General features: G+C 40.0%; 1 protein-coding gene across 1 annotated transcript; it reads right to left on the reverse strand.

The window, feature by feature from the left end:
- Positions 1 to 23,423: 23,423 nt before the first annotated feature.
- On the reverse strand, positions 23,424 to 25,739 carry LOC147855606 (SPX domain-containing protein 2-like). The gene is made up of 3 exons (XM_087330563.1): positions 25,284 to 25,739; positions 24,251 to 24,401; positions 23,424 to 24,154 (listed from the first exon to the last, which is right to left on the reverse strand). The coding sequence occupies exons 1-3, from the start codon at positions 25,737 to 25,739 to the stop codon at positions 23,586 to 23,588; spliced, it is 1,176 nt and encodes a 391-aa protein (XP_087186689.1). The 3' UTR covers positions 23,424 to 23,585.
- Between the last annotated feature and the right edge of the window lie 9 nt (positions 25,740 to 25,748).

Consider the following 25,748-nt stretch of genomic DNA (forward strand, 5'->3'; position numbering starts at 1 on the left):
CTCCCTGGAGACGGTCAATTAGATCGTCAGCCCGGGGCAATGGGTACGAATTCTTGATCGTCACTTTATTCAAGCGTCGGTAATTAATACACATACGCCATGTGCCCTCTTTCTTTTTAACCAAGAGAACTGGTGCACCCCATGGAGATTTACTATAACGTATATAACCCATTCGTAAATAGTCCTTAAGTTGCTTAGCTACCTCATCCTCTTCAGATCGACTTAGGCGATACGGAGGTATACTAATGGGTGCAATGCCAGGTACAATATCTATACGATGGTCTATATTACGTTTAGGAGGTAAACCATCGGGTAGTTCACTCGGAAAAACATCACGGAAATCGTTTACGATTTCATCAAGTTGTTTTTGTTCAAAATATGTTAATTGACCCGAGACATTATCGATAGTGTAAACGTGAATGTCCGGATCAAGTACACAATAAAATAATGTAGAACAAGACAACTCGGATATTGATGGACACGAGGAAACAATCGAGAGGGATTGTTTTGTTACACATTGAATAAAATGCGTACAATCGTTGAGTACAAAAGAAATGGAATGGCGAACCCAATCAATAAATAAAGAAGAGCTTTTATTATAAAACCAGGGATAACCCAGTATTACATCGGTGGTAATAAGATTCATTACATGGAAGTCTACTTCCTCTATATAGGTATCAATAGAAATTCCTAAAGAATGAATCGCCCCGTTGATGTGTTGTACACTTCCATCAGCCAAGTGCACCGTGTAGGTGTGATCACTTACGGTGGGTTGGATTCCCCATATCTGTACCAAACGATCATTCACAAAATTGTGTGAGCTTCCCGAATCAAATAAAAATTGTACGGGAGATCCATTGATATACCCGTTTGCACGTAGTAAATCATTGGGACCCAATACATAATGAGGGAAAGAACATTGACAATTACTCAAATGATGTGTATAGACCTGAAGGACATTAGGAATCTGACCTTTATGGTCTGTAGCTTTAGGTTTGGCGTCGTGCTCTTTTCGTTGGAGCTTACGACATTGCTCTTTTGTATGACCCTTCTTTTTGTAGAATACGCAAAAAGGATGTTGTCGCTTATAATCGCGATCCATGAATTCGTTGGGTGTCTTGCGTTTCCCAACGAATTGCGACTGCTTAGTCCCGGGCGCTTCGTTGGGTTTGTTATGGTCCTTCTTCGAAGTGCGTTGATAGCGAAGAACTATCTCAACGGCCTCTTCGAAGGATTTTGGATCCTTATCGTGCACTATCCAGTGATAGTCCGAATTGGGGATGCCATTGACAAAACAAGCTATTAACCAATTGTCCCCTTCTAGACCCGATTTTTGGATTTGGGTTCTAGCATGGTGGACATAATCTTCTAGCGAGGAAAACTTCCTGCTAGAGAGGTTCATTAAAGCTTGTGCTGCCTCGGTTCGAGAGGGAGGTTGTAGAAATTGACCCTTGAAAACTGTGACAAAGTCTGTCAAGGTCTCGGGCAATCTCCCCAAAGTTCGGAGCCCACGCCACCAAGCGGCGGCCTTACCCCCTAGTTCTCGGCCGACATATGCAATCTTCGTACTATCTGGCGTGGGATAGAGCTCAAAATGAGACTCCCATCGGCCCAGCCACGTGCAGATTGCTTCTTCGGTTCTTTCCTTTTTATCTCCCGTAAATGGCTTTACGACAAATGATGGTTCACCCTGACGCTCATCAGGTCTATTAATCTCATTTTGGAGACTAATGACTCGTGCCTCGAGAGCACTTTGAGATTGCCGAAATTCGGTCAACTGCTGCGCGGTTGAACTAAGGAAATGTTGTACTTGTAAAATATACGCCTCAATGGACATTGTCCCAGGAGGATTTCCTTGAGGTCTTTCCGCTTGAGCGGAGGGCATCGGGTCGTTATTCTGAGCCATTGAATGATTATTTCTGGCAAAGAAATAAGATAAGGTCAGACAAATAGTCATAACATCTTGTCGTGGTGTAAACATATCATGGGCAAACATTAATCGATATCATGATCTCACGTCAATACCCCTCTAGACGTATGAGATGAGGTTCAAGATCAGGTTACTATGGTAACACAGAGGTGTTTTAAAAACCATGGGGGTGACAAATGAATGCCTTTCCCTGATCTCTATATCGATTTTTTTCATGGCGGCTCCCCGAGGCTCAACCATGTATGTTCGCGTCATGAATAGTTTATACACGAAAAAAATGTTAACAATAACTATGTTTCTGTGCCCACATATGTGGTTTCGGCTCTTTAAGTCCTATTACGAGGACCCCGAAGTGCACTTAGACCTAAAGTCTAAACATGTATTATAGTCATATGTATCAACGATGTTGTATGGTGTTGGTCATATTTGAACTCGAGACCTCGAGGACAAATACATTAAACACTTGAGCCAACCAAGTAGATTGCGCGTCTTGAATGTTTAATGTTTGAGGCGTATTCGAGATATGCGAGGCATTTGCCCCTATATGTTTTTTTTAAAAGAAACATATAGGTCAAGTGGCCTTATTTCTCCCTCATTTATTACCCACTATGGTTGTACGCTACCTACCCTCAAGCCTCGTAAGTACAATGGCATATGCCAAAGTGTAACCTAATGGTCAAGCCGAATGAGCCCTTGTGTCTTCGTAGGCTCATGTGGCCCATCACATGGTCACGTCATTACGAATGGCGCTCGTAAGAACGAGCTCATGGTGGCATCGTATCCATGTAACGAGGGGAGATGTTGGATACGTGTGTCATTAGAGCGACCCTACTTGATGTGGATCAAGCCCGACGTATTCAACATCATTTTGGCTATATGAGGTTCGTTACGTAACGAAACATCAAAGTGACCAACGGGAATTTCAACAATAAAAATTGTTGATAAAAGGGATGGTGACAACGCCATTCTCACAAAAATGTGAGGACGGCCACCAAAATCCTCTCCCCAATTAGGAAAACATTTGATATGAATCACGTAATCTAAAATATACACATATGTCAATATATCACATATATACGATCAGAGACGTATATAAGTGACCACAGATGCGTATACTAAATGAATCGTTTTTTTTATATAGCCAACAATGATGTATTCGGGATACGTAATCGAGGCATATACCTCTACGCACACGAAACATCCGAAAATAAGGTTAAGCGTAATTCGCAATTGAGGTATTGACCTCTTACGCATAGTAAATCCAACGCATATCCTTTCGAACGAATCGAGGTATTGACCTCGTACGCGAACGTAACATATGTTCGTGAACGTAATACGCAATTGAGGTAGTAACCTCGTACGCATACGACACTCATCACATATGATTTATATGTCAAACGAGGTATTGACCTCGTGGACATATGTAAACGTTTAAGATAACCAATTAAATACCACGTCAACATCATTGAATATATGAAAAAAAAACTACATATTAAGTATACACATGTATAGAAGGGAGAAGAAAAATTAGATAAAAAATTAAGGAAAATTTACTGAAGTTCTTTCGCTAATCCTTGTCTGCATGAAGGCGACCGCACAACGATCAATCGCCATCCCACGCGAAGACAAAAAGAAAACCAAAAGAAACGTTAGTACATAGGCTCTGATACCAAATATTAGAGATTAGGTACTAAAGTAAGCATAAAATAAGGATATATCAATGATAGATCTAGAAAGAATAGAGAGAAAAGAGAGAAAGAAGGGTGCCGATCCACCCGACCACCCCCGAGCGAAGGGATCGAGACGGACTCGAGCCTCGATCGGCGTCCCATACCACCGCCTTGGCGTCAAGTCGTACCTGGACGATAGCGCGCTTGCTACAAGAGTCGTTCCACTCACGGACAGAGTCTCGACGTAGTCAATGCATGCCCCAAATGAGGGTAGCTAGGCCTCTTATTTATAGTAATTCTCAAGGCCCCCAGCCATGTTCACACTTGGCCTCATGGGTTGTCTCAATCCCGAGGATTAAAAGTAATCCTCCCCTTCTTTAGACTCTTTGTTTAACCCTCACACTTATCCACGTGTATAGAATACTACGACAATTCTCACCACGGGATATTATATGGTCATGCCCGTAACAGAATCACTCATGCACCGATGGATCGACCCATTCACCGTGGTTCATGCAATCAAATCCACGACTTACTTGCTCCGACACAATTCCAATGGTCGATTCACCTCCGCCCATGTTGCCCGCATCAAGCCCTATGCTACCCCAAGTCCATCTTCTAGCGCTCGTCTTTTCCCCATGTTGTAAAACTCCTTGTTTCTCTCAAGGGGGAAATGTAGTGTCCCTTGGATGCAAGTGCATGCCTTCATGTTGGGTGTGCATGTGTTCCTTTGTGCCCCTTTTAGCATACCTTTGTTTAGCATGCATGCCTTCATGTTATGGTGTACATGTGTTCCGTTGAGCCACCCTTTTAGCATACCCTTGTTCGGATGCATGTAGATAAGTAAAACCAACCCAAATGGGTACCTTTGTACGACTATAAATTGAATAGGAAGTAAGAAGTTAAGCAAGCTGGTTTGGATTCCATTTATGTGCATTTCACAATATGTAGAGTCTCCGTGTCATTTATGATGATCAATTATGATAAGTATGATAATCAAATTTATGATAAGTATGATGACAAAATTTATGAAAAGTATGATGACAAAATTTATGATGAGTATGATGATTAATATCAATAAAAAATGGTTTGGTTTTGATTTATGATAAACCGGTTTGGTTTGGTTTTAAATTTTTCGTAAACGGTTTGGTTTAAATGGCTTCATAAATTTTAAAACAGTTTGGTTTGGTTTGGTTTCAAGGCCAAGAAACCGAACCGAACCGAAACCGAACTGGGCTCATTGCTACATGCAATGCAAGATTGCCATTTGGTGCTCATGCATCGCATGTGATGCATGATAACCATGTCACTCATTCAAGCTCTTATGTATGAGAATTTATATGAGAAAAGCACAATGATGAAAATAGGGTTTAAAGAAACAACCTTAGTTTAATGGTAAGTAAATTGTCTCCTATCTTGGAGGTGTAATGTTCAGAACCTTACTCTCACCTTTTTGTATGCCACTAGGCCATAGGCTTATTTTTTATATTTGGTGTAATGAGCACCTAAACACACATCACACGTGCACATTAACGTGCTAACATACGAATACATGTGCATATTGCACTTTCTCGATTTTGTCTGTTCCACGTGATTTTCACATCGTTGCCGAAAATCTTCATGACAATGGCTCGGTAAACCGCTACAAAGCATGACTTGTAGCAAAAGGATATGCTCAAATGCACAGAGTCGATTACGAGGAGACCTTTGCCCTGAATCAATGTTGGTTATTCATACAATCATTGCACTCGCAACCACTAAAGGGCAACACCTCCATCAAATGAACATGAAGAACGCCTTTCTTCAAGGCGAACTAGAAGAGGAGGTTTTCATGATTCAATCACCCAGTTTCAAACTGACTAACCACCCGACTGCAATTTGCCAACACAAGAAGCCGTTGTATGGACTCAAGCAAGCACCGCGTGCTTGGAATTCAAAGATTACTCAATCTCTTCACCAAATCGGCTTCCGAATGTCGAAATCGGACATAAAAAGCGATTTCGAAAGCGATTTTGTCATCATCATGTACGTGGATGATTTGGTCATTGGAGGAGAGAATCTAGCTGACATCAATAAGGTCAAATCCCTCAGTCCGATAGATTTGAAATGAAAGACATACAGGAGCTTCATTACTTCCTCGGTATAAAAGTAATTCGGACACCAATCGAGCTCATTATCTCTGTTAAGAATCTATTATTAATCAATAGACCAAAGTAAAGTAACAATAAGGTAAATAAATTGGATAGAAGAACCCATTCCACCCGACCACCCCCGAGCTCTGATCTAGACATAGCCAACCTACCACCAACGTCCCATACCGCTGGATATTAGGATGACTAATACCTTGGAAGAGATAAACACGATCATTGTGACGAAAGCCTAGCCCGCACCACCAGTGTCTAAGACAACAACCTTTCGACGTAATGTCCTTATGAGGGTATAGATGTGCCTTGAATAGATGTGCCTTTCTAAAAGGTTCTCCATTCATTGGTTGACCAAATCATGATAGTGCATGCAGCTATCATTCCTTCTATCCAATCACATTAGTCCCCTTTTTAACATTAGTGAACATACCCTTCACTTATGTAAATATTAGTGACCTACCCTCACCTATGTTATGTGTACATAACAATCTCCCAACGACACTACATCCTCAACTTGTTATACAAGTTCGGGATGACAAAGTGCAAACCTATGTCAACCCCTCCCGATCAAAACCTAAAGCTCAATGTTGACTCTAGGGCAGAAGAGTGTGAGCTGACTCAGTATCGTCAGTTGATCGGTAGCTTAATGTATCTTACCATCACACGACCCGACCTCAGCTATTTGGTCGGTCTACTTAGCCAATTCATGCAAAAACCTCAGAATATTCATCTGGATTCTACTAAGAGAGTACTCATATACGTTAGTGGGACGATGGATTATGGCATCCTGTATAAGTCAGAAACGGTCATTCGACTCGAAGGGAACACAAATGCAAACTAGGCCAGCTACAAGGACGATAGACAATCAACCTCGGGATTTATCTTCTCCCTCGATAGTGGAGCTATATCCTGGAGCAACAAAAAGCAACCGATAGTTGCACTATTGAGCATAGAAGCCGAATATAGGGGTGTGGTTGTCATAGCATGTGAAGCCATTTGGTTGAAGAGAATATTGACGGATTTGGGCATTCCCATCAAGGATCCGATTTTCCTTTACCATGAACAATATTCATTTGGCTCGGAACTTGGTGCTCCACGCGGGCATGAAGCATATCGAAGTGCACTATCACTTCATCCAAGAGCGTGTTTAGGCTAGAGATGTTGATCTATGACACATCGGCACGAACCTTCAAGTAGTTGACATCTTCACAAAATCCTTAGGACTCGACAAGCTCAAGCAATTTATATTGGACCTTGGCCTAAAGATGGCCGCATTGCCGAGCTTGAGGGGGAGTACAACACAACCGACGAGTACAACGTGGCAACCGCATATCAGCCTACAAGTCGATCGAGGTTTACCAAAGGAGTAGTCGAAGTTGCATCACAACTGACCAAGGGGAGTCGAAGCACGAAGCCAAACTTATTAGATAGGCTAGTTGAACAAGGAGCACGAAGTAAGTCGGACGAAGGAGAACATATACTAGTCGATCAGTCAAAGCCGACCCGACCAACCTTCTTCTCAGAGAACTGAGGAATTCAAAAAGCCAAAATGAGCCAAACAACATGATAACTTTCCGACGACCGGAAGTTGTGTTTGAAGGGGCGTATTGAGAGTCAAACCCAACTTCCCCGATGTAATGGGTTTCACACTAGCAATAGGACACACTAAGTTCATGCTAGTTTTGTAAATAGTAGAAAGGGCAGTTGCCCTGTAATTTAGTTATTGTTGGATATATTTTTTGTTGTAATTGTTTCTTGCTAATACAACTTCTTGTTCTCTCTCTCTCTCTCTCTCTCTCTCTCTCTCTCTCTCTCTCTCTCTCTCTCTCTCTATTTGTCTTACACACACACACACACACAATTTCCTTCCACTGCACGAGATCACCTACACTCTCCATTTCTTTACAAATTTGTTGTTAGAGTTGGATGTGCATCTCTTGTGATTGCTCCACACGATGTTTTGCATATGGGTTTATGGAGATTTCCATCTCCACTAAAGAAGACCAAATGTTGTGAAAAAGGAGTTTTTTTTTTTAAACAAAATATCCTTCCATTAGTTTTAAAAAAACACGTAAACTACAATGTTATGTTTTCTGTAGAGATTGTGCAACTATTGAAGCCACTCTCTATCCCACAACACCTGATCTGAAAGATCATAGAATGTTTTTTGGTTTTTTCCAAGCTGGCCATGTTACGGGCATGACCATATAATATCCCGTGGTGAGAATTGTCGTAGTATTCTATACACGTGGATAAGTGTGAGGGTTAAACAAAGAGTCTAAAGAAGGGGAGGATTACTTTTAATCCTCGGGATTGAGACAACCCATGAGGCCAAGTGTGAACATGGCTGGGGGCCTTGAGAATTACTATAAATAAGAGGCCTAGCTACCCTCATTGGGGCATGCATTGACTACGTCGAGACTCTGTCCGTGAGTGGAACGACTCTTGTAGCAAGCGCGCTATCGTCCAGGTACGACTCGACGCCAAGGCGGTGGTATGGGACGCCGATCGAGGCTCGAGTCCGTCTCGATCCCTTCGCTCGGGGGTGGTCGGGTGGATCGGCACCCTTCTTTCTCTCTTTTCTCTCTATTCTTTCTAGATCTATCATTGATATATCCTTATTTTATGCTTACTTTAGTACCTAATCTCTAATATTTGGTATCAGAGCCTATGTACTAACGTTTCTTTTGGTTTTCTTTTTGTCTTCGCGTGGGATGGCGATTGATCGTTGTGCGGTCGCCTTCATGCAGACAAGGATTAGCGAAAGAACTTCGGTAAATTTTCCTTAATTTTTTATCTAATTTTTCTTCTCCCTTCTATACATGTGTATACTTAATATGTAGTTTTTTTTTCATATATTCAATGATGTTGACGTGGTATTTAATTGGTTATCTTAAACGTTTACATATGTCCACGAGGTCAATACCTCGTTTGACATATAAATCATATGTGATGAGTGTCGTATGCGTACGAGGTTATTACCTCAATTGCGTATTACGTTCACGAACATATGTTACGTTCGCGTACGAGGTCAATACCTCGCTTCGTTCGAAATGATATGCGTTGGATTTACTATGCGTAAGAGGTCAATACCTCAATTGCGAATTACGCTTAACCTTATTTTCGGATGTTTCGTGTGCGTAGAGGTATATGCCTCGATTACGTATCCCGAATACATCATTGTTGGCTATATAAAAAAAAACGATTCATTTAGTATACGCATATGTGGTCACTTATATACGTCTCTGATCGTATATATGTGATATATTGACATATGTGTATATTTTAGATTACGTGATTCATATCAAATGTTTTCCTAATTGGGGAGAGGATTTTGGTGGCCGTCCTCACATTTTTGTGAGAATGGCGTTGTCACCATCCCTTTTATCAACAATTTTTATTGTTGCAATTCCCGTTGGTCACTTTGATCTTTCGTTACGTAACGAACCTAGTATAGCCAAAATGATGTTGAATACGTCGGGCTTGATCCACATCAAGTAGGGTCGCTCTAATGACACACGTATCCAACATCTCCCCTCGTTACATGGATACGATGCCACCATGAGCTCGTTCTTACGAGCGCCATTCGTAATGACGTGACCATGTGATGGGCCACATGAGCCTACGAAGACACAAGGGCTCATTCGGCTTGACCATTAGGTTACACTTTGGCATATGCCATTGTACTTACGAGGCTTGAGGGTAGGTAGCGTACAACCATAGTGGGTAATAAATGAGGGAGAAATAAGGCCACTTGACCTATATGTTTCTTTTAAAAAAAACATATAGGGGCAAATGCCTCGCATATCTCGAATACGCCTCAAACATTAAACATTCAAGACGCGCAATCTACTTGGTTGGCTCAAGTGTTTAATGTATTTGTCCTCGAGGTCTCGAGTTCAAATATGACCAACACCATACAACATCGTTGATACATATGACTATAATACATGTTTAGACTTTAGGTCTAAGTGCACTTCGGGGTCCTCGTAATAGGACTTAAAGAGCCGAAACCACATATGTGGGCACAGAAACATAGTTATTGTTAACATTTTTTTCGTGTATAAACTATTCATGACGCGAACATACATGGTTGAGCCTCGGGGAGCCGCCATGAAAAAAATCGATATAGAGATCAGGGAAAGGCATTCATTTGTCACCCCCATGGTTTTTAAAACACCTCTGTGTTACCATAGTAACCTGATCTTGAACCTCATCTCATACGTCTAGAGGGGTATTGACGTGAGATCATGATATCGATTAATGTTTGCCCATGATATGTTTACACCACGACAAGATGTTATGACTATTTGTCTGACCTTATCTTATTTCTTTGCCAGAAATAATCATTCAATGGCTCAGAATAACGACCCGATGCCCTCCGCTCAAGCGGAAAGACCTCAAGGAAATCCTCCTGGGACAATGTCCATTGAGGCGTATATTTTACAAGTACAACATTTCCTTAGTTCAACCGCGCAGCAGTTGACCGAATTTCGGCAATCTCAAAGTGCTCTCGAGGCACGAGTCATTAGTCTCCAAAATGAGATTAATAGACCTGATGAGCGTCAGGGTGAACCATCATTTGTCGTAAAGCCATTTACGGGAGATAAAAAGGAAAGAACCGAAGAAGCAATCTGCACGTGGCTGGGCCGATGGGAGTCTCATTTTGAGCTCTATCCCACGCCAGATAGTACGAAGATTGCATATGTCGGCCGAGAACTAGGGGGTAAGGCCGCCGCTTGGTGGCGTGGGCTCCGAACTTTGGGGAGATTGCCCGAGACCTTGACAGACTTTGTCACAGTTTTCAAGGGTCAATTTCTACAACCTCCCTCTCGAACCGAGGCAGCACAAGCTTTAATGAACCTCTCTAGCAGGAAGTTTTCCTCGCTAGAAGATTATGTCCACCATGCTAGAACCCAAATCCAAAAATCGGGTCTAGAAGGGGACAGTTGGTTAATAGCTTGTTTTGTCAATGGCATCCCCAATTCGGACTATCACTGGATAGTGCACGATAAGGATCCAAAATCCTTCGAAGAGGCCGTTGAGATAGTTCTTCGCTATCAACGCACTTCGAAGAAGGACCATAACAAACCCAACGAAGCGCCCGGGACTAAGCAGTCGCAATTCGTTGGGAAACGCAAGACACCCAACGAATTCATGGATCGCGATTATAAGCGACAACATCCTTTTTGCGTATTCTGCAAAAAGAAGGGTCATACAAAAGAGCAATGTCGTAAGCTCCAACGAAAAGAGCACGACGCCAAACCTAAAGCTACAGATCATAAAGGTCAGATTCCTAATGTCCTTCAGGTCTATACACATCATTTGAGTAATTGTCAATGTTCTTTCCCTCATTATGTATTGGGTCCCAATGATTTACTACGTGCAAACGGGTATATCAATGGATCTCCCGTACAATTTTTATTTGATTCGGGAAGCTCACACAATTTTGTGAATGATCGTTTGGTACAGATATGGGGAATCCAACCCACCGTAAGTGATCACACCTACACGGTGCACTTGGCTGATGGAAGAGTACAACACATCAACGGGGCGATTCATTCTTTAGGAATTTCTATTGATACCTATATAGAGGAAGTAGACTTCCATGTAATGAATCTTAGTACCACCGATGTAATACTGGGTTATCCCTGGTTTTATAATAAAAGCTCTTCTTTATTTATTGATTGGGTTCGCCATTCCATTTCTTTTGTACTCAACGATTGTACGCATTTTATTCAATGTGTAACAAAACAATCCCTCTCGATTGTTTCCTCGTGTCCATCAATATCCGAGTTGTCTTGTTCTACGTTATTTTATTGTGTACTTGATCCGGACATTCACGTTTACAATATCGATAATGTCTCGGGTCAATTAACATATTTTGAACAAAAACAACTTGATGAAATCGTAAACGATTTCCGTGATGTTTTTCCGAGTGAACTACCCGATGGTTTACCTCCTAAACGTAATATAGACCATCGTATAGATATTGTACCTGGCATTGCACCCATTAGTATACCTCCGTATCGCCTAAGTCGATCTGAAGAGGATGAGGTAGCTAAGCAACTTAAGGACTATTTATGAATGGGTTATATACGTTATAGTAAATCTCCATGGGGTGCACCAGTTCTCTTGGTTAAAAAGAAAGAGGGCACATGGCGTATGTGTATTAATTACCGACGCTTGAATAAAGTGACGATCAAGAATTCGTACCCATTGCCCCGGGCTGACGATCTAATTGACCGTCTCCAGGGAGCTCGGTATTTTACGAAACTTGATCTCCGTACTGGCTACCATCAAATACGAATAAGTGAGGACGATGTTCCTAAAACAGCATTTCGTACGCGCTACGGCCATTATGAGTTTTTGGTTATGCCTTTTGGTTTGACCAATGCTCCGGCTACATTTCAACAAGAAATGAATGACATTTTCCGAGAACAACTTGGAAAATTTGTCGTTATCTTCTTAGATGATATTTTAGTTTATAGCCGTACATTACAAGAACATGCTAGACATGTCCGCTTTGTTTTACAAATATTGCGTGACAAACAATTTTACGCGAAGATCTCAAAATGTGAGTTCTTCAAGAAATCAATTACTTATCTTGGACATCTCATAACCGAACGAGGAGTTGAAATTGATCCTTCTCGCATCGAGAAAATCAAACTTTGGCCCACTCTTCGGAATATTCGAGAAGTTCGATCATTCCTTGGTTTTGTCGGATTTTTGCGAAAATCTCTTCGTAATTACTCACAATTGACGACGCCGTTTACTGATCTTCTAAAAGGTCAAACGCGTAAGTCTACAAAACCTATTGTGTGGAATGCTACACTAGACCTCGCCTTTAAGGAACTCAAGGACTTGGTATGCAAGGCTCCTTCACTTCTTTTACCCGATCCTTCAAAACCTTTTGAGGTTGAAACCGACGCAAGCGATTATGCTATAGGTGCTGTCTTGTATCAAGATGGTAAACCAATAGCATTCGAGAGTAAGAAACTTGATTCTGCTAAATGTCGGTATACCGTTCAAGAAAAGGAATTATTTGCGGTTATACATGCGCTCAAAACATGGCGCCATTATCTTTATGGAAATCGCTTTGTGGTAACTACGGACCACGAGTCCTTGAAATATTTTTGTGACCAACAAGACCTGAAAGGTCGTAAGGCACGATGGGCTGATCTCATCCAGGACTTTGATTTTTCCATACGATATCGTAAAGGTTCCATGAATACTGTCGCTGATGCACTAAGTCGCATCCGTGAAGTTAACATGCTTAGCTTCACTGAAATAACATCAGATCTTTATGATCACCTTCGAGGAAAGTATCCTGATGACAATTATTTTGCAAAATACTGGGCAAGAGTCGAGTCTGGAACAGACACCACCACACCCTCGAAGGAATACTTCCACATTGCTAACGGTCTGCTCTACCGTAATGGGAAGGTTTGTGTTCCAGATTTACCTGAGGTCAAAAAGAGAATTCTTTTTGAATGCCATGATGCACCCTCAGCAGGGCACCCTGGAATACATCGTACACTCGTTCTCATCTCCACTCAATTTTATTGGCCTAAGATGCGTCCTGACATACATAGCTATGTGACTAAATGTCACCAATGTCAGGTTAACAAAGCCGAGCGACTTAAAGCCGCAGGACTTTTACATCCCTTGGACATTCCCAATAATAAGTGGGAAAGTATATCCATGGATTTTATTGTTAGCCTTCCTCGCACCCAAAAAGGTCATGATGCCATATGGGTTGTGGTTGACAGACTAACTAAAATGGCCAGATTTATTGCTACTAAAACCACGGTAACAGCTCCTGAATTGGCTTACCAATTCGTTGATGAGTTATTTCGTTTTTACGGGTTACCGATGGATATCGTGAGTGACCGAGATCCGAAGTTTACTAGTGACTTCTGGACGCAAGTCTTTAAGAAGTTAGAAACTACGTTGAGCATGAGCTCCACGGATCATCCTCAATCCGATGGACAGACAGAACGAGTAAATCAAATTATTGAGGACATGCTTCGAGCATATGTTGGTGCAAAACCAACAAAATGGGAACGTTACCTCCCAATTTTGGAGTTTGCTTATAACAGCTCCAAGCATACGTCGACGGGATATAGTCCTTTTATGTTGATGTGTGGATTTCAGCCACGAGCCCCGATTGATGTTAATATACATCATGATGAGTTGCGAAGTACGCAAAACTTTCTTCGGGATATGCAAGATATGTTGCATATTGCACGGGATAATATAAAAACAGCTCAAGATAGAGCGCGTTTTTATGCCGATCATCACAGGCAACCTCGTGTATTCAGCCCTGGACAGAAGGTATTTTTACGTGTACCTCACAATTCTAAGACATTGTCTACGGGTAAGTGCGCTAAGTTAGCCCCACGGTTTTGTGGACCTTTTACAGTCCTCAAACGCATTGGATCATCAGCCTATTGTCTCGCTCTTCCCGATGGTGTTGGAATCCATCCAGTCTTTCATGTAAGTCGTCTAAAAGAACTTCTAGGTTCTGGCGACAATACAGTTACAACTGAAACTCTGGTTACTTCTGAAGATTTATCTTCTAAACCACATGTACCAGAAAGAATTCTCGATGTTAAAACAAAAAAATTACGTGCTAAGGAAATCCGAGAATTTAAAATAAAATGGATGGATAAATCAATCAAAGATGCCACATGGGAACGCGAAACGACTCTAAGAACTAACTTCCCTAACTTTCCATTGCAAGAGTGCAATGTTTTAAAGAGGGGGAGTATGTTACGGGCATGACCATATAATATCCCGTGGTGAGAATTGTCGTAGTATTCTATACACGTGGATAAGTGTGAGGGTTAAACAAAGAGTCTAAAGAAGGGGAGGATTACTTTTAATCCTCGGGATTGAGACAACCCATGAGGCCAAGTGTGAACATGGCTGGGGGCCTTGAGAATTACTATAAATAAGAGGCCTAGCTACCCTCATTGGGGCATGCATTGACTACGTCGAGACTCTGTCCGTGAGTGGAACGACTCTTGTAGCAAGCGCGCTATCGTCCAGGTACGACTCGACGCCAAGGCGGTGGTATGGGACGCCGATCGAGGCTCGAGTCCGTCTCGATCCCTTCGCTCGGGGGTGGTCGGGTGGATCGGCACCCTTCTTTCTCTCTTTTCTCTCTATTCTTTCTAGATCTATCATTGATATATCCTTATTTTATGCTTACTTTAGTACCTAATCTCTAATAGGCCACATTTAACATACCTGTCCACCAAAGCATTCCCAAGTTCAATATTGTCTTCCAACAGTCTCACGATTTCATTGTGAATTTCTATGCCCTTATCAACTACCACTACACTGCCACGGTCCTTTAGCAAACTTACAAGGGTGTTTGCATCCGGAAGTAGTCCAATTACTGCAGTAGCATCTTCAAAAATGCCACATTTATGCCACATTTAGCACATGCATCAACTAGAATAGCCACAAGACACAAATCTGAATCAAACTCCCTTTCAATGATGTCATTATGGATTTCTTGCCCTCTTCTCATACTTTTAGGCTTATCCATGCCTTCAAAGTAAAAATATAGGTCACAAAAATTCGCATAGTCCCTTTCAACTACTCTTAGACTGCTATAGACATATGTTTGTCCCTGAGCATAAGAAATAATAGTTATACATTGACACATGCCTCATGTTGGTGGAGGAAATAACCAGAGTGATGGCTGATACCTCCAACGTATACCACCATTAACCATGCAGAATACCTTCATCCTTTCCCATCTCTTCTTAAAAACCCACAACATTCCATTGAATTCGCTGAAATATCCTTCGACATCTACTAGTCCACAAAACCCATATAATTATTGAACTAATCGTCTCCCAAACCACGCCATTTTGGACTGAATTAATAGGCATGTATGATGACACTTCCTCAACATATCAACCTCTTGTATATATGCAAAGTTAACATTTTCTTTTTCATAATCTTGTACCTCACCCTTAATATTAGCCCACATAACTGCCCCCCATTTATATATTCTAGAGCCATAAACCTCATGCAAGAGACGTAAAAATATTTTCCAAACCAATTTGGCAGCCATACATGACCAAAATAGGTGATGAAGAGACTCCACTTCTAAACCACAAAAATCACACATCTTATCCACTTCTTTACAATGCATCCAAGCCCTAACAGGAACCGCATAATTAACCATCAACCATCTAAATAGAATAATCTTCTTTGGAATTTGCATAGCCCATAGCCATTTCCAAAATGTTGTCATGTAAGTAGGATCCACATTATAAGTCAACCATTTTATTGTTGTTGTCGGCCAATGGGGTACTCTACGTCTTATCATCTCCCTTCCCAATCGAATGGAATACTGAAAAAACGGAATTGGCCTAACATCCTACCCAGAATATGATGTAGGCAACCACTTCCATTCTCCTGGGTCCCAATCCAGTTCACATTATTATAGGCAAACTCTACCATGGGGAGCAACCAAATAATCTTGTTGATGGGAGATCAAACAACATAAATATTGTCCAAGGTTTGATTAGTTCATTAAGTTTAACCATTGCTTTCTAGGTGATGCCAGAGGATAATGATTTATGGATTTGCAAGAGTTCCAAAAATGTTTCCGAAAACTCAGAGGAATTGTAGACCTTGATAACTAATAATAATATCTAGACTATGAAGGAGAAATTATTCTCGAAGTAGAAATGAGGTTGTAGCTTCATTCATAACAATTGGTGAATATAGAATAAAATATATCATTTTCGAGAACGATCAACAACCACAAGAATGGAATCATAGTTATGAAATCGTGGAAGTTCAAGGATGAAGTCAATGGAGATGTTTTTGTATGGTCTCTTAGGTATTTGAAAGGGATGAACTAACCCATGTAGCTAATGTCGAGGGGTTTTTCACTTGAGAACTACTATCACATGAATTGATGAAGGCTTGAATGGATTTCTAGAGGGAAGAACACCAATCGTTTCTACTTATGAGCTCGGTTGTTTGAGTGAATCCAAAATGTCCAACCACAAGAGAATTGTGGAAAACTTGAAGAATTTCTTGATGGCGTGGTCCATCAGGAATATATAATGAATTGTGCACCCATCATGCACTTGAAAAGAATCATAATCATGTATAGTTAAGGTGGATGATGGTATGGAGGAATCCAAATGCTTAGTAGCTCTTGTGCTGATGTATCTATATCCAATTAGCCATAGATTGTGCTTATAAAATATGTGTCTTGAGATGTTGAAAGGATGTGTCTTCATTGTTCTAGTTTTCGAAGAACATGGAAGAAATGGCATTGGTGCTCTAGTAAGGTATTTGAGTACATTCACATATCATCTAAATATATGGTTACAAAAACATCAAAAAATTCTTAGAAAACATCATTTGCCACGAGTTGAAAGGTTGATGGAGCATTGGTAAGACAAACAACATGATTGTATATTCAAAATTACCATACCAAGTGTGGAAAGAAATTTTCCATTCATCTCTTTCTTGAATACAAATGAGAGTGTATGCCACATGAAGACCTATCTTAGTAAATCATTTGGAAGCATTTTAACATCTCTAGGAGTGGTAGAGGACATTAACATAGAATGATGACTTTGTTGAGGCCTTGGATAATCAACCACCAATTGTAAAGTATTATCTTTTTTCTTGACAAAGAAGATGGGTGCACTTATTGGTGAACGAGAATGTCCAATGAATACAGAGACTCAATTTTCTTCTATGTAAACGTGAAGTGCTTCGAGATCTGTAGGTGATAAAACATAAATGGGCCCAAATGGAGGTGCAGTACATTGTTGTAGCTCTATTGAGCAATCATAGCTCGATGTTCTGGTGGTCATGTGGCCTTGACCTTGTCAAATACATCAACAAACTCTTGATATTTCTTTAGTACATTTGGCATTGGTTTCGCATAGTGGAATGAACGGGATAAACTTGAATAACGAAGATTATTTGAGCATCATCTTTACCGGATTGTATGAAGTTATGTAATGATAATATTGAGACTTGTAGTGGAGTCAGGGAACACGCCTTGTAAATAGAGGAAGAAGTAGATTCTTTATTGTCTTGAGATAGCAAGAGAGGATTGACATATGAAAGCTTACAAACGGTTGAACTAGAATAAGGAATAATATCAATAACTTGAGAATGCTTGACATGATTTGGGGACACATGAGAAGAAACATGGACAAAAGAAACAAGACTAGGTTCTTGATTTCAAGAGACATGATCAAGAGATATAAAACTGGAAAATAAGAAAGATTGAGAAGACCAATCAATATATGCATTCCATAATTCAACCTAGGGTAACCTCAAGATGATTGGTACATGAGGGCTAGAAATTAGTCAAAACGATATTACGCATGGAGTCCCTTTGATTTTTACTTCCAAAGGTAGTGTACAATATGTTACAACACTTGAGGAGGGTTCACATACCTCCACAACTAGCATGTGTTGTAAGGCCATAATTGGAATTTGAGAAAATCGAGAAAACTCACAATCCATGAAACATGTGTTTGCTCCAATGTCAAGTCGTCCTCATGTAGAGCATTTCATTTCTTGAAACCATAATTGTATTAGCAAGACTATGGTCTTACTTAACTAATTGTATGGAATGAAACCACCAGACAAAGTACTTGATGGCCAATTGATGAGAGACGCCTACTCAAACCAACCATCCTTGTGTCCAAACTTTGTGGGACACCACTTTTTGCCTTGTGTGGTTGTTTCATTTCTTAAGGGAGGGGGCCGTTATTAGAGTGATCCACTTTCATGGGCACTAGCCCATCACCATTTGTCTGTGATTGTGTACATGAGGGAGAGACTAGAGTCAATGGAAAGAATTGTATTCATGACTTTAACGCTCGTGCATTCGTTTAAAAAAGCAATTGTCACATCGAACTACAAGCTCGATCATATCTTCTAAGAAATGTGGATCTAACATTATGAGCAATAGATCTTGGGCATTGTCACACAATCCATGGCGAAAACAATCTCATAGAGCCATATCATTCCAATTGGTGTTCATTGTTGTCCAACGAAATTATGAGGCATACTTCGATGCTAGGTGAAAACCATTTTCATATTTCTAATCCTAGTTACTACAGTTCTTTGACTATCACTTGAATCCCCAAAACATGACTTAAACTATGCAATAAAAGCTTCAAAATCATGAATCTCAAGAGCATCCTTTTCTAAGATTGGATAAAACCATTCGATGCAAAACTAGTTAATAATGTTGTAATAGGACCTACACACGGTTCTTCAATAGGATATGCAGATGGATGTAATTGAAGGACTAGACATATATAATCTAGAAATTCACATAAATTAGATTGATTGTTGTCAAATGATGCAGGTAATTTAACCTTAGAACTTCATGGGGTTATTGAGAAGTGGAATCTTCCCTGGTTGACTATTCTCGGATTGTAGCTTGACGACCATCTACCAAATCCGTGCAATTTGTTGCCTCAATAATTTAGAATATCACGACTAGATATGCTTTCCTCCATAATGTTTGAGCTTTTTATGTACCTAGATAAATAGTACATTAAACATAAGTTGGATTCCAGTTCAATTTGTCATGGACCAATCTGAGAATCAAAAACAAAGATATACACGAGAAGGCCCACAATTGGTGTTGAACTAGAATGGTTCAACAAGAGTATGAGGCTTGCCTATATCTCTCCACTCAACCCAAGTGTTGAACATTCACATGTAGTAAGTTGACACATAGCTTCTCGACTAGTCATGTGTGTGTGTGTGTGTGCGCGCGCGCGTGTTCCGCCTTAAGACACAAGTTTGAGTGTGATTTGCATGTGGAATAACGATCACACTAACATTACATCATCCATGTTTGCACTCAGGCTTTGGACAAAAAAGGATCCATTGTTGTTAATTTACCAATTTTGGAGACATTCATGTTTACATAAATGGGATTAGGTATATACGTGGTATGAATGTAACATATTTCTCTAAATTGATATTATGTTTCTAGAATATTGAGAGTACATGTGTAATGCTTTATTGATTGTTGCCACACAATGTATGACATTTCAATTTGCAATGGCAATTATATTCATAGATGGTGTATGCCTTTGAAGGTAGTCATATTAAATTAACACATTTCATCCGGCATTTTCAATGGAATCCCTCATAATATCTTATTTTGATAATGATAAGGTGAACCTCCAAACATTATTATGCGGAAGATATTTATCTAGACGAGCCAAGGGAAACAGGAAATCACATAATTGCATAAGATAATAATGGAAACAACTAAGAGACGTCAGTGGAACAATGTGAACATGATTGGAGAATGTGCGTTCATTTTCGCATCACTTTGTATTCATGAGTCATAAAGGTGATCGTAGCCTCTTTATATCCATTTGACTAGAATTCAAAATATACTTTTCTTGAGAATTCCGTAATGCTCCTATTTCCGTAGGACTTTGTGTGTGCCATATGGTCATAATCCTAATGTACTTTGATGTCATTCTAGATCAATAAATGAATTATTCCTCTTGATAATATACTTTGCATCTATTGAATTATTACTCGTATCGTGATAAAATATGCGAGTTTTCTTTGGTTTATACCTTGATTCCTTATGGATGCCACTTTGGGTATACGAAGACAATTCATCAATGTATACATGGTGGAATTTTTTAGAATTATATGAGAGGAATTCTTGGCGAGCACGTTGGTTTGTTTGACAAGGGAATTTTTTAGTGTCACCCAAAAACATGAGTTTTTAAATTTCTTAACATTCCATAGTTTTACTCGATCTATCATATCATGTCATTTTCTTCACTATTACCACACATGAGTATATTAAAGCGAGGGCACATTCACCTTAAGATTAGATGAAGGTTCATACTCGGTTTTGGGGAGGAGCTAGATTAATTGCCCACCGTAAAAGGGTGGTTTTCACTTTATTACAACTCTTCTTTATTTTCATTTGACAAGGTTACAATTTTCATGAATGATTTGCATGTCTTGAGATGTGGACTAGTTGAGTGCTTTGATGTTATCACTTCATATGAGTAGGAAGACATTCTTTGGCATATTCTCTTTGATAAAGAAAGGTGCAATATATTTGTAGACTTTTGAGATTTGAAGAATTTAGCTTATAGTTCATCTCTTGATTGGAACACAAAGGCAAAGTCGTAAGGTTGTAGTATGTTTTAAGATTGTTGTTTAAGAGGTTGTTATCATTTATATGCGAAAATCAACAATCTAAATGCTCAATTTTGAAATCTTCGTCACCCATCCATGAAATATCAAAGTTAGCATTACGACTACAGTGATTTACTTAATTTCTTATAATGCAACTAGCAATTCTCTACTTTTTGCGTTACTTTTTCATGAGCTAGTGCATATGGCAAGAAAACCTTTGTTTCGAGTTTTGTGGCCAATCTTCCATTAAGTTTTCTAGTGACCCAATTCCATAGAAGTTGATCTCTCGTATGAATCACAAAAGATGGTGTCAAAATCTATCCACTTCATTCTAAGAGCAAAGAAAGTGGCAACATCAACATTATGCCAAGTCAAGTTAAACCTTGAATCAAGATACGTTGAGAGGATCTCTACAAGTGTTTTTGTGGTTCAATGTTTCACCCCAACTACATTTATTCACCGATAGAGTCTTCCTTCCACATGACTATTGTTAGGTGGGTTTGAACTATCATCTATCCTGATGTTGATGATGTGGGTAGGTACGAGTGGTAAGCCATTTCTAAGCATATTATAGTCTTTACATTGCCTTATCTCACACGTGTCTTCTCCCATTGGTTTTCTTATCTCTTGCAACTACGACAACCATTTAACAGTAAGTACGAAGAATTTATTGAAAAATCTTGAGAAGTGATGGCAAAATGTATGTCTATTCTCACCTCGAGGTCTACTTCACATAAAATAAATAGCTACATGGGTGGAAAAACCTTGAACTTTTTTAGGAGAAGTCAAAATGGCAAAGCATGCATGTACTACCCCTCAGAGTATTTGCCATATGTGAAGAAAGGCGCACCTCTTGCTTGGGCACTCAATGATGAAAGCATAATTTGAAATGCATGGCTTATTTGTTCAAGAATTTACAAACAATTATTTGAATGGCACAAGATGAAGAGGAGGTTTTGAGACTAGAAAAGACTGCCTTTTGTCCAATGAGATGCTTGACTGTCCAAACACCCATCTTCAATTGTTGTTACACTATTGCCTAAGAGGCCTTTAGACAACGGAATGAACCATTCCCAATGCTTGGCTATCTTGTCACATTGGTCTTGTGGCTTTTGCACTAACCATACTATATAGTATGTAGCCTAAAGCAGTCGACTTCTTGGATGATACCATTGTACGACCACAACCAATAAGGTTGTAAAGCTCTAATTATAACTCTAACACAAGGTTTTCCTAGTATAATGAAGTAAATTACAACAGTGTTGAAGATGTTACCTAAATGTAGCATTGCATTAAATCCAAACATATTACATAGCTTGCCATAATTCTAAATAAATAACATCTTTCTATAGAACTAGAGAGACCAAAAAAAGGATTAAAAGGTTATATGCAATTCTCAATTTAATATGGAATGAATAAGACAATAAGTAGTTTAAACTTCTTATCAAATTCAAATGGAGCATGGAAACATGTAGTTATGATGATGTTTGTTTCAAAGGGGACCAACATGAGTAGAAGTGTAAAAGGCAAGTATGAGGATATTCTGAAGAATCTACTCTCAATGGAATTCTTGTTTTTGTGGAAAAGTTATGCGACAACAACGACAAACACGGAAATCAATATGTTGATTTGAAATGCCAATCCATGTCAAGTCACCCACAAAAATCGAAGTGCTACTAAGATATGAACACTCAATTTACTAAATTAAGAAATAAAATGCCTATAAAAAGATTGAAGAAATCTTAATTAAAGGTAATGTATACACCTATAAACACAAAAACCATTGAATTGTTATGATGCCTTTGTGTGTGGCAAAAGTATCTTGAAATATCTATTAAGATAAAATTACTGAAGCTAGTTAAACAAGTGAGCAAGAGGGAAAACTAGTTTTAGGTTACAAATATCTTTAAGATAAAATTACCGAAGCTACCGAAGCTAGTTAAAGAAGTTACATGGCAATCCAAATTTAGGCCATAACACATAACATGGTTGGAATTTGGTCATCTAATCATTTTTAAGCACTTTCTAATTGTAACTTATTTCATTTTACAAACCCACCATCATGCCTTGTGGGAAGGCATGACGTATAGTAGAATCATGTAGTTTTGTTAAGTGTTGTTACACATATGGTGGTACTTTCATTCGGCAACTACTCTTATTTCATCCCACACAAACAATTAGGTCTAATGCACAACAATAACTCATTTTTTGGAGCTTCTCATAAACAAGTGCAAATCTCCACGTTTGGATGGTATACATTCATTGCTGGCCTCCACACAATGCATTGGTTGGAAAAACAACTGTTTTTTGTCAATTTCCCCCGTAGCTTGAACTAATTTAAGAATATACTTAAAAACTATTCGCCTTCCGAATTTTCGTAACATGGCATGCTCTCCACATATCGAGTTCACCGTATGTAAGGAAGTTGCGTTCTCTTAACAAACACACTAAATAACCGCCTGTTTCTGAATTCATATGTCAAAAAGAAAGAAAGAAAAATCTCACATAACAATGTAATACAATATCAGGGAAAGAGAGAAGTAAGAGAGAGATAGAATGAATTCAATTGCATGACAATCTTTCCCTTTTAATTAATAAGATCCATCCACAAACTTGTAGAACACTATTATGGCATTGGTTTCAGTCCCGAGGACAAATAGGTATGGTCGTACAAGGCGGCAAATCTTTATCCTCGTTATCGTCTTCCCGGCTGAAAGGTGGCAATGAGAATACATTATAAGTAGAGCTTCCCTTCCTGAGTTCTTTAATGGTCCTCAATGCCGCCAAGGTACTCCTATAGATGCTATCCACATCCTCCCCTTCGCGATTAGTTTGTTCTGCGGGTAGAGCAAGTTCTTCACCATTCAATGAAGGTGCATTCCCGGCTTCTTTCTGCGATCCATCCTCGTTATTAGCTGACACCGATGGCTCTAACTCGCCTTTGCTGTTATTAGTAGTCTTTTCGACACTTTCTTTCGGTGATCCGTCATTAGTAGCCGCTGCAGGCAATGGCTCTTCCTGGTTTGCTCGTGAAGCCGAGAACGCGGATGGAGATGGAAAAAGGGACTGCAAATTCATCTCACATTCTCTTACAAGCTTCGACAAAAGCTCTGTCGTGAAAAATGGCTGTTGAAGCACATTCCTAATGAAAGGCATACGAAGAAGTGCCCCTGTTCTCTTATCATGCTTCTTCAATATTTTCACCAAACCTACACACGCAATTCATGTGATAGATGTCAGTAATAATACCCCCATAGATTTCTTCGCTTTATTTATTCCGTCCAGGTCATTCAGACAACAAATACCTGTGTAGTTTAATGAGCTGTAATTTTCTAGCAGAACCATTTCCCCATGAAAATTGACTATCTCCTTCCTTATGATGATCATTTCCTCCGAGTCTGGTGACATTCCTGTATGCCTTTTGTCTTTCATCCGTTCACATCGTTCCTTCAACTCCTATCATCACAAACAAAGCATTGAAAACCAGCACATCAAAGAGAAAACTAAATCCCTCGCCATTGTGACTAGATCCATTTAATGCTTTTAAACCAGGCTGATTTTCCTGAATGTCTTAGAGTACTAAAAGTGAAAGATTATCAGGTTACCAAGTGGCACCAATGGGCCAACTCAACGATTCTAATGATGAAAGGTTTTGATCCAAGGGGGAGGTACAGTCTTCCTTTTGTCACAAGGATAAGTGATTCCCAAGGTGAGAAATGGAATATAGTTTCTCGATAGCTATGGGCTTCAACAGTGATTTATACACTTAACACCGACTTTGCCGAGATATAGCCCCTACTAAGGCTATGTGGTCAGATGAGATGGTGAAGCTCAAAGATTCAAATGTAGAGCTCTGCAGTTTTCCTGAAATCATCATACTCAACAAACTTTGAGGGAAGGCAAGGTGGAAATTAGCAAACTCCTATTCATGCAGGGCAGAGAACCATTAGGATTAGTATATTAAATCCAGATGATTCATTTTCACAAGCAAAAGAAAGAAAGAATGTTCTGATATACAGCCTTCCTGAAGGCAAATCTTCCTGGCAAAAAACTAAAAGCTTTTCTCGGATAAGGATGCAATAGTTTGGAAAATTCAGCCCTGTCCTTGTCCTAAAGCTTCACGTTAAGTTCAATCAATGCACAGGATAACAGTCCCATGATACCAAGTCTTCCAGAGTCAATTCTTTTATGGAAAAAAAGCAGAGCTTCTCGAGCATGAGGATGCATTGATAATAATGTGTTTGTTAATTTCCTGGGGGGCATGAGGTGAAGAAGCCATGTCCCATTTGAGCAACAGATTGAAAGCAAAAAGGATAGAGAAGAGAGGAAGAGCTATACCTGTAGGCGAATCACATATTCCTCCTCCTTTTCCATGAAGAAAGTGTTGAATTTCTCGAGCTCAGCATTGAGGAGATGGATGAAATCGGCCTCTTCTGCAGTTAGGAGGCCTTGGTGGCAGTCATCAGGGACGCTCCCAGAGCTACTCTTCGATCCCGTGAGAGCAGATCCGCCATCAGGAGAGTCAAGGGAGGAATTAGGGCCCTGGTAAGGAGGAGGAAGGGCAGGGTTCTCTTCTTCAGAGGCGGGAGCATTTCCATGGGGTAGGGCATTCCGATTCATGGCAGGAGGAGGAGGGAGATCGTGCTCAGGGCTAGAGAAAGCTGCGTCTGTGAAGCAATCAGGGGCGGAGATGGATTTGAGCCTCTTCTTGAGCTGCTTGTAGGAGAGATACTTGTCTCTCCACTCGGGCAGCGTTTCATCGATCTGGCTCTGAAGCCGTTTCCCAAACTTCATGGCGCAGAG

Source organism: Azolla caroliniana, unplaced genomic scaffold (assembly GCF_043228905.1).
Source record: "Azolla caroliniana isolate FFs.n. ecotype wild unplaced genomic scaffold, voAzoCaro1.0.p SCAF_14, whole genome shotgun sequence".
NCBI lineage: Eukaryota > Viridiplantae > Streptophyta > Polypodiopsida > Salviniales > Salviniaceae > Azolla > Azolla caroliniana.

What these genes read in the sequence shown, in the direction of transcription:
- LOC147855606 (XM_087330563.1), bottom strand. Translation starts at nt 25,739, where the DNA reads ATGAAGTTTGGGAAACGGCTTCAGAGCCAGATCGATGAAACGCTGCCC. An exon ending in AATATGTGATTCGCCTACAG is followed by an intron (nt 24,402 to 25,283) that starts GTATAGCTCTTC and finishes TTGTGATGATAG; the next exon opens with GAGTTGAAGGAACGATGTGA. An exon ending in CAGCTCATTAAACTACACAG is followed by an intron (nt 24,155 to 24,250) that starts GTATTTGTTGTC and finishes TTGCGTGTGTAG; the next exon opens with GTTTGGTGAAAATATTGAAG.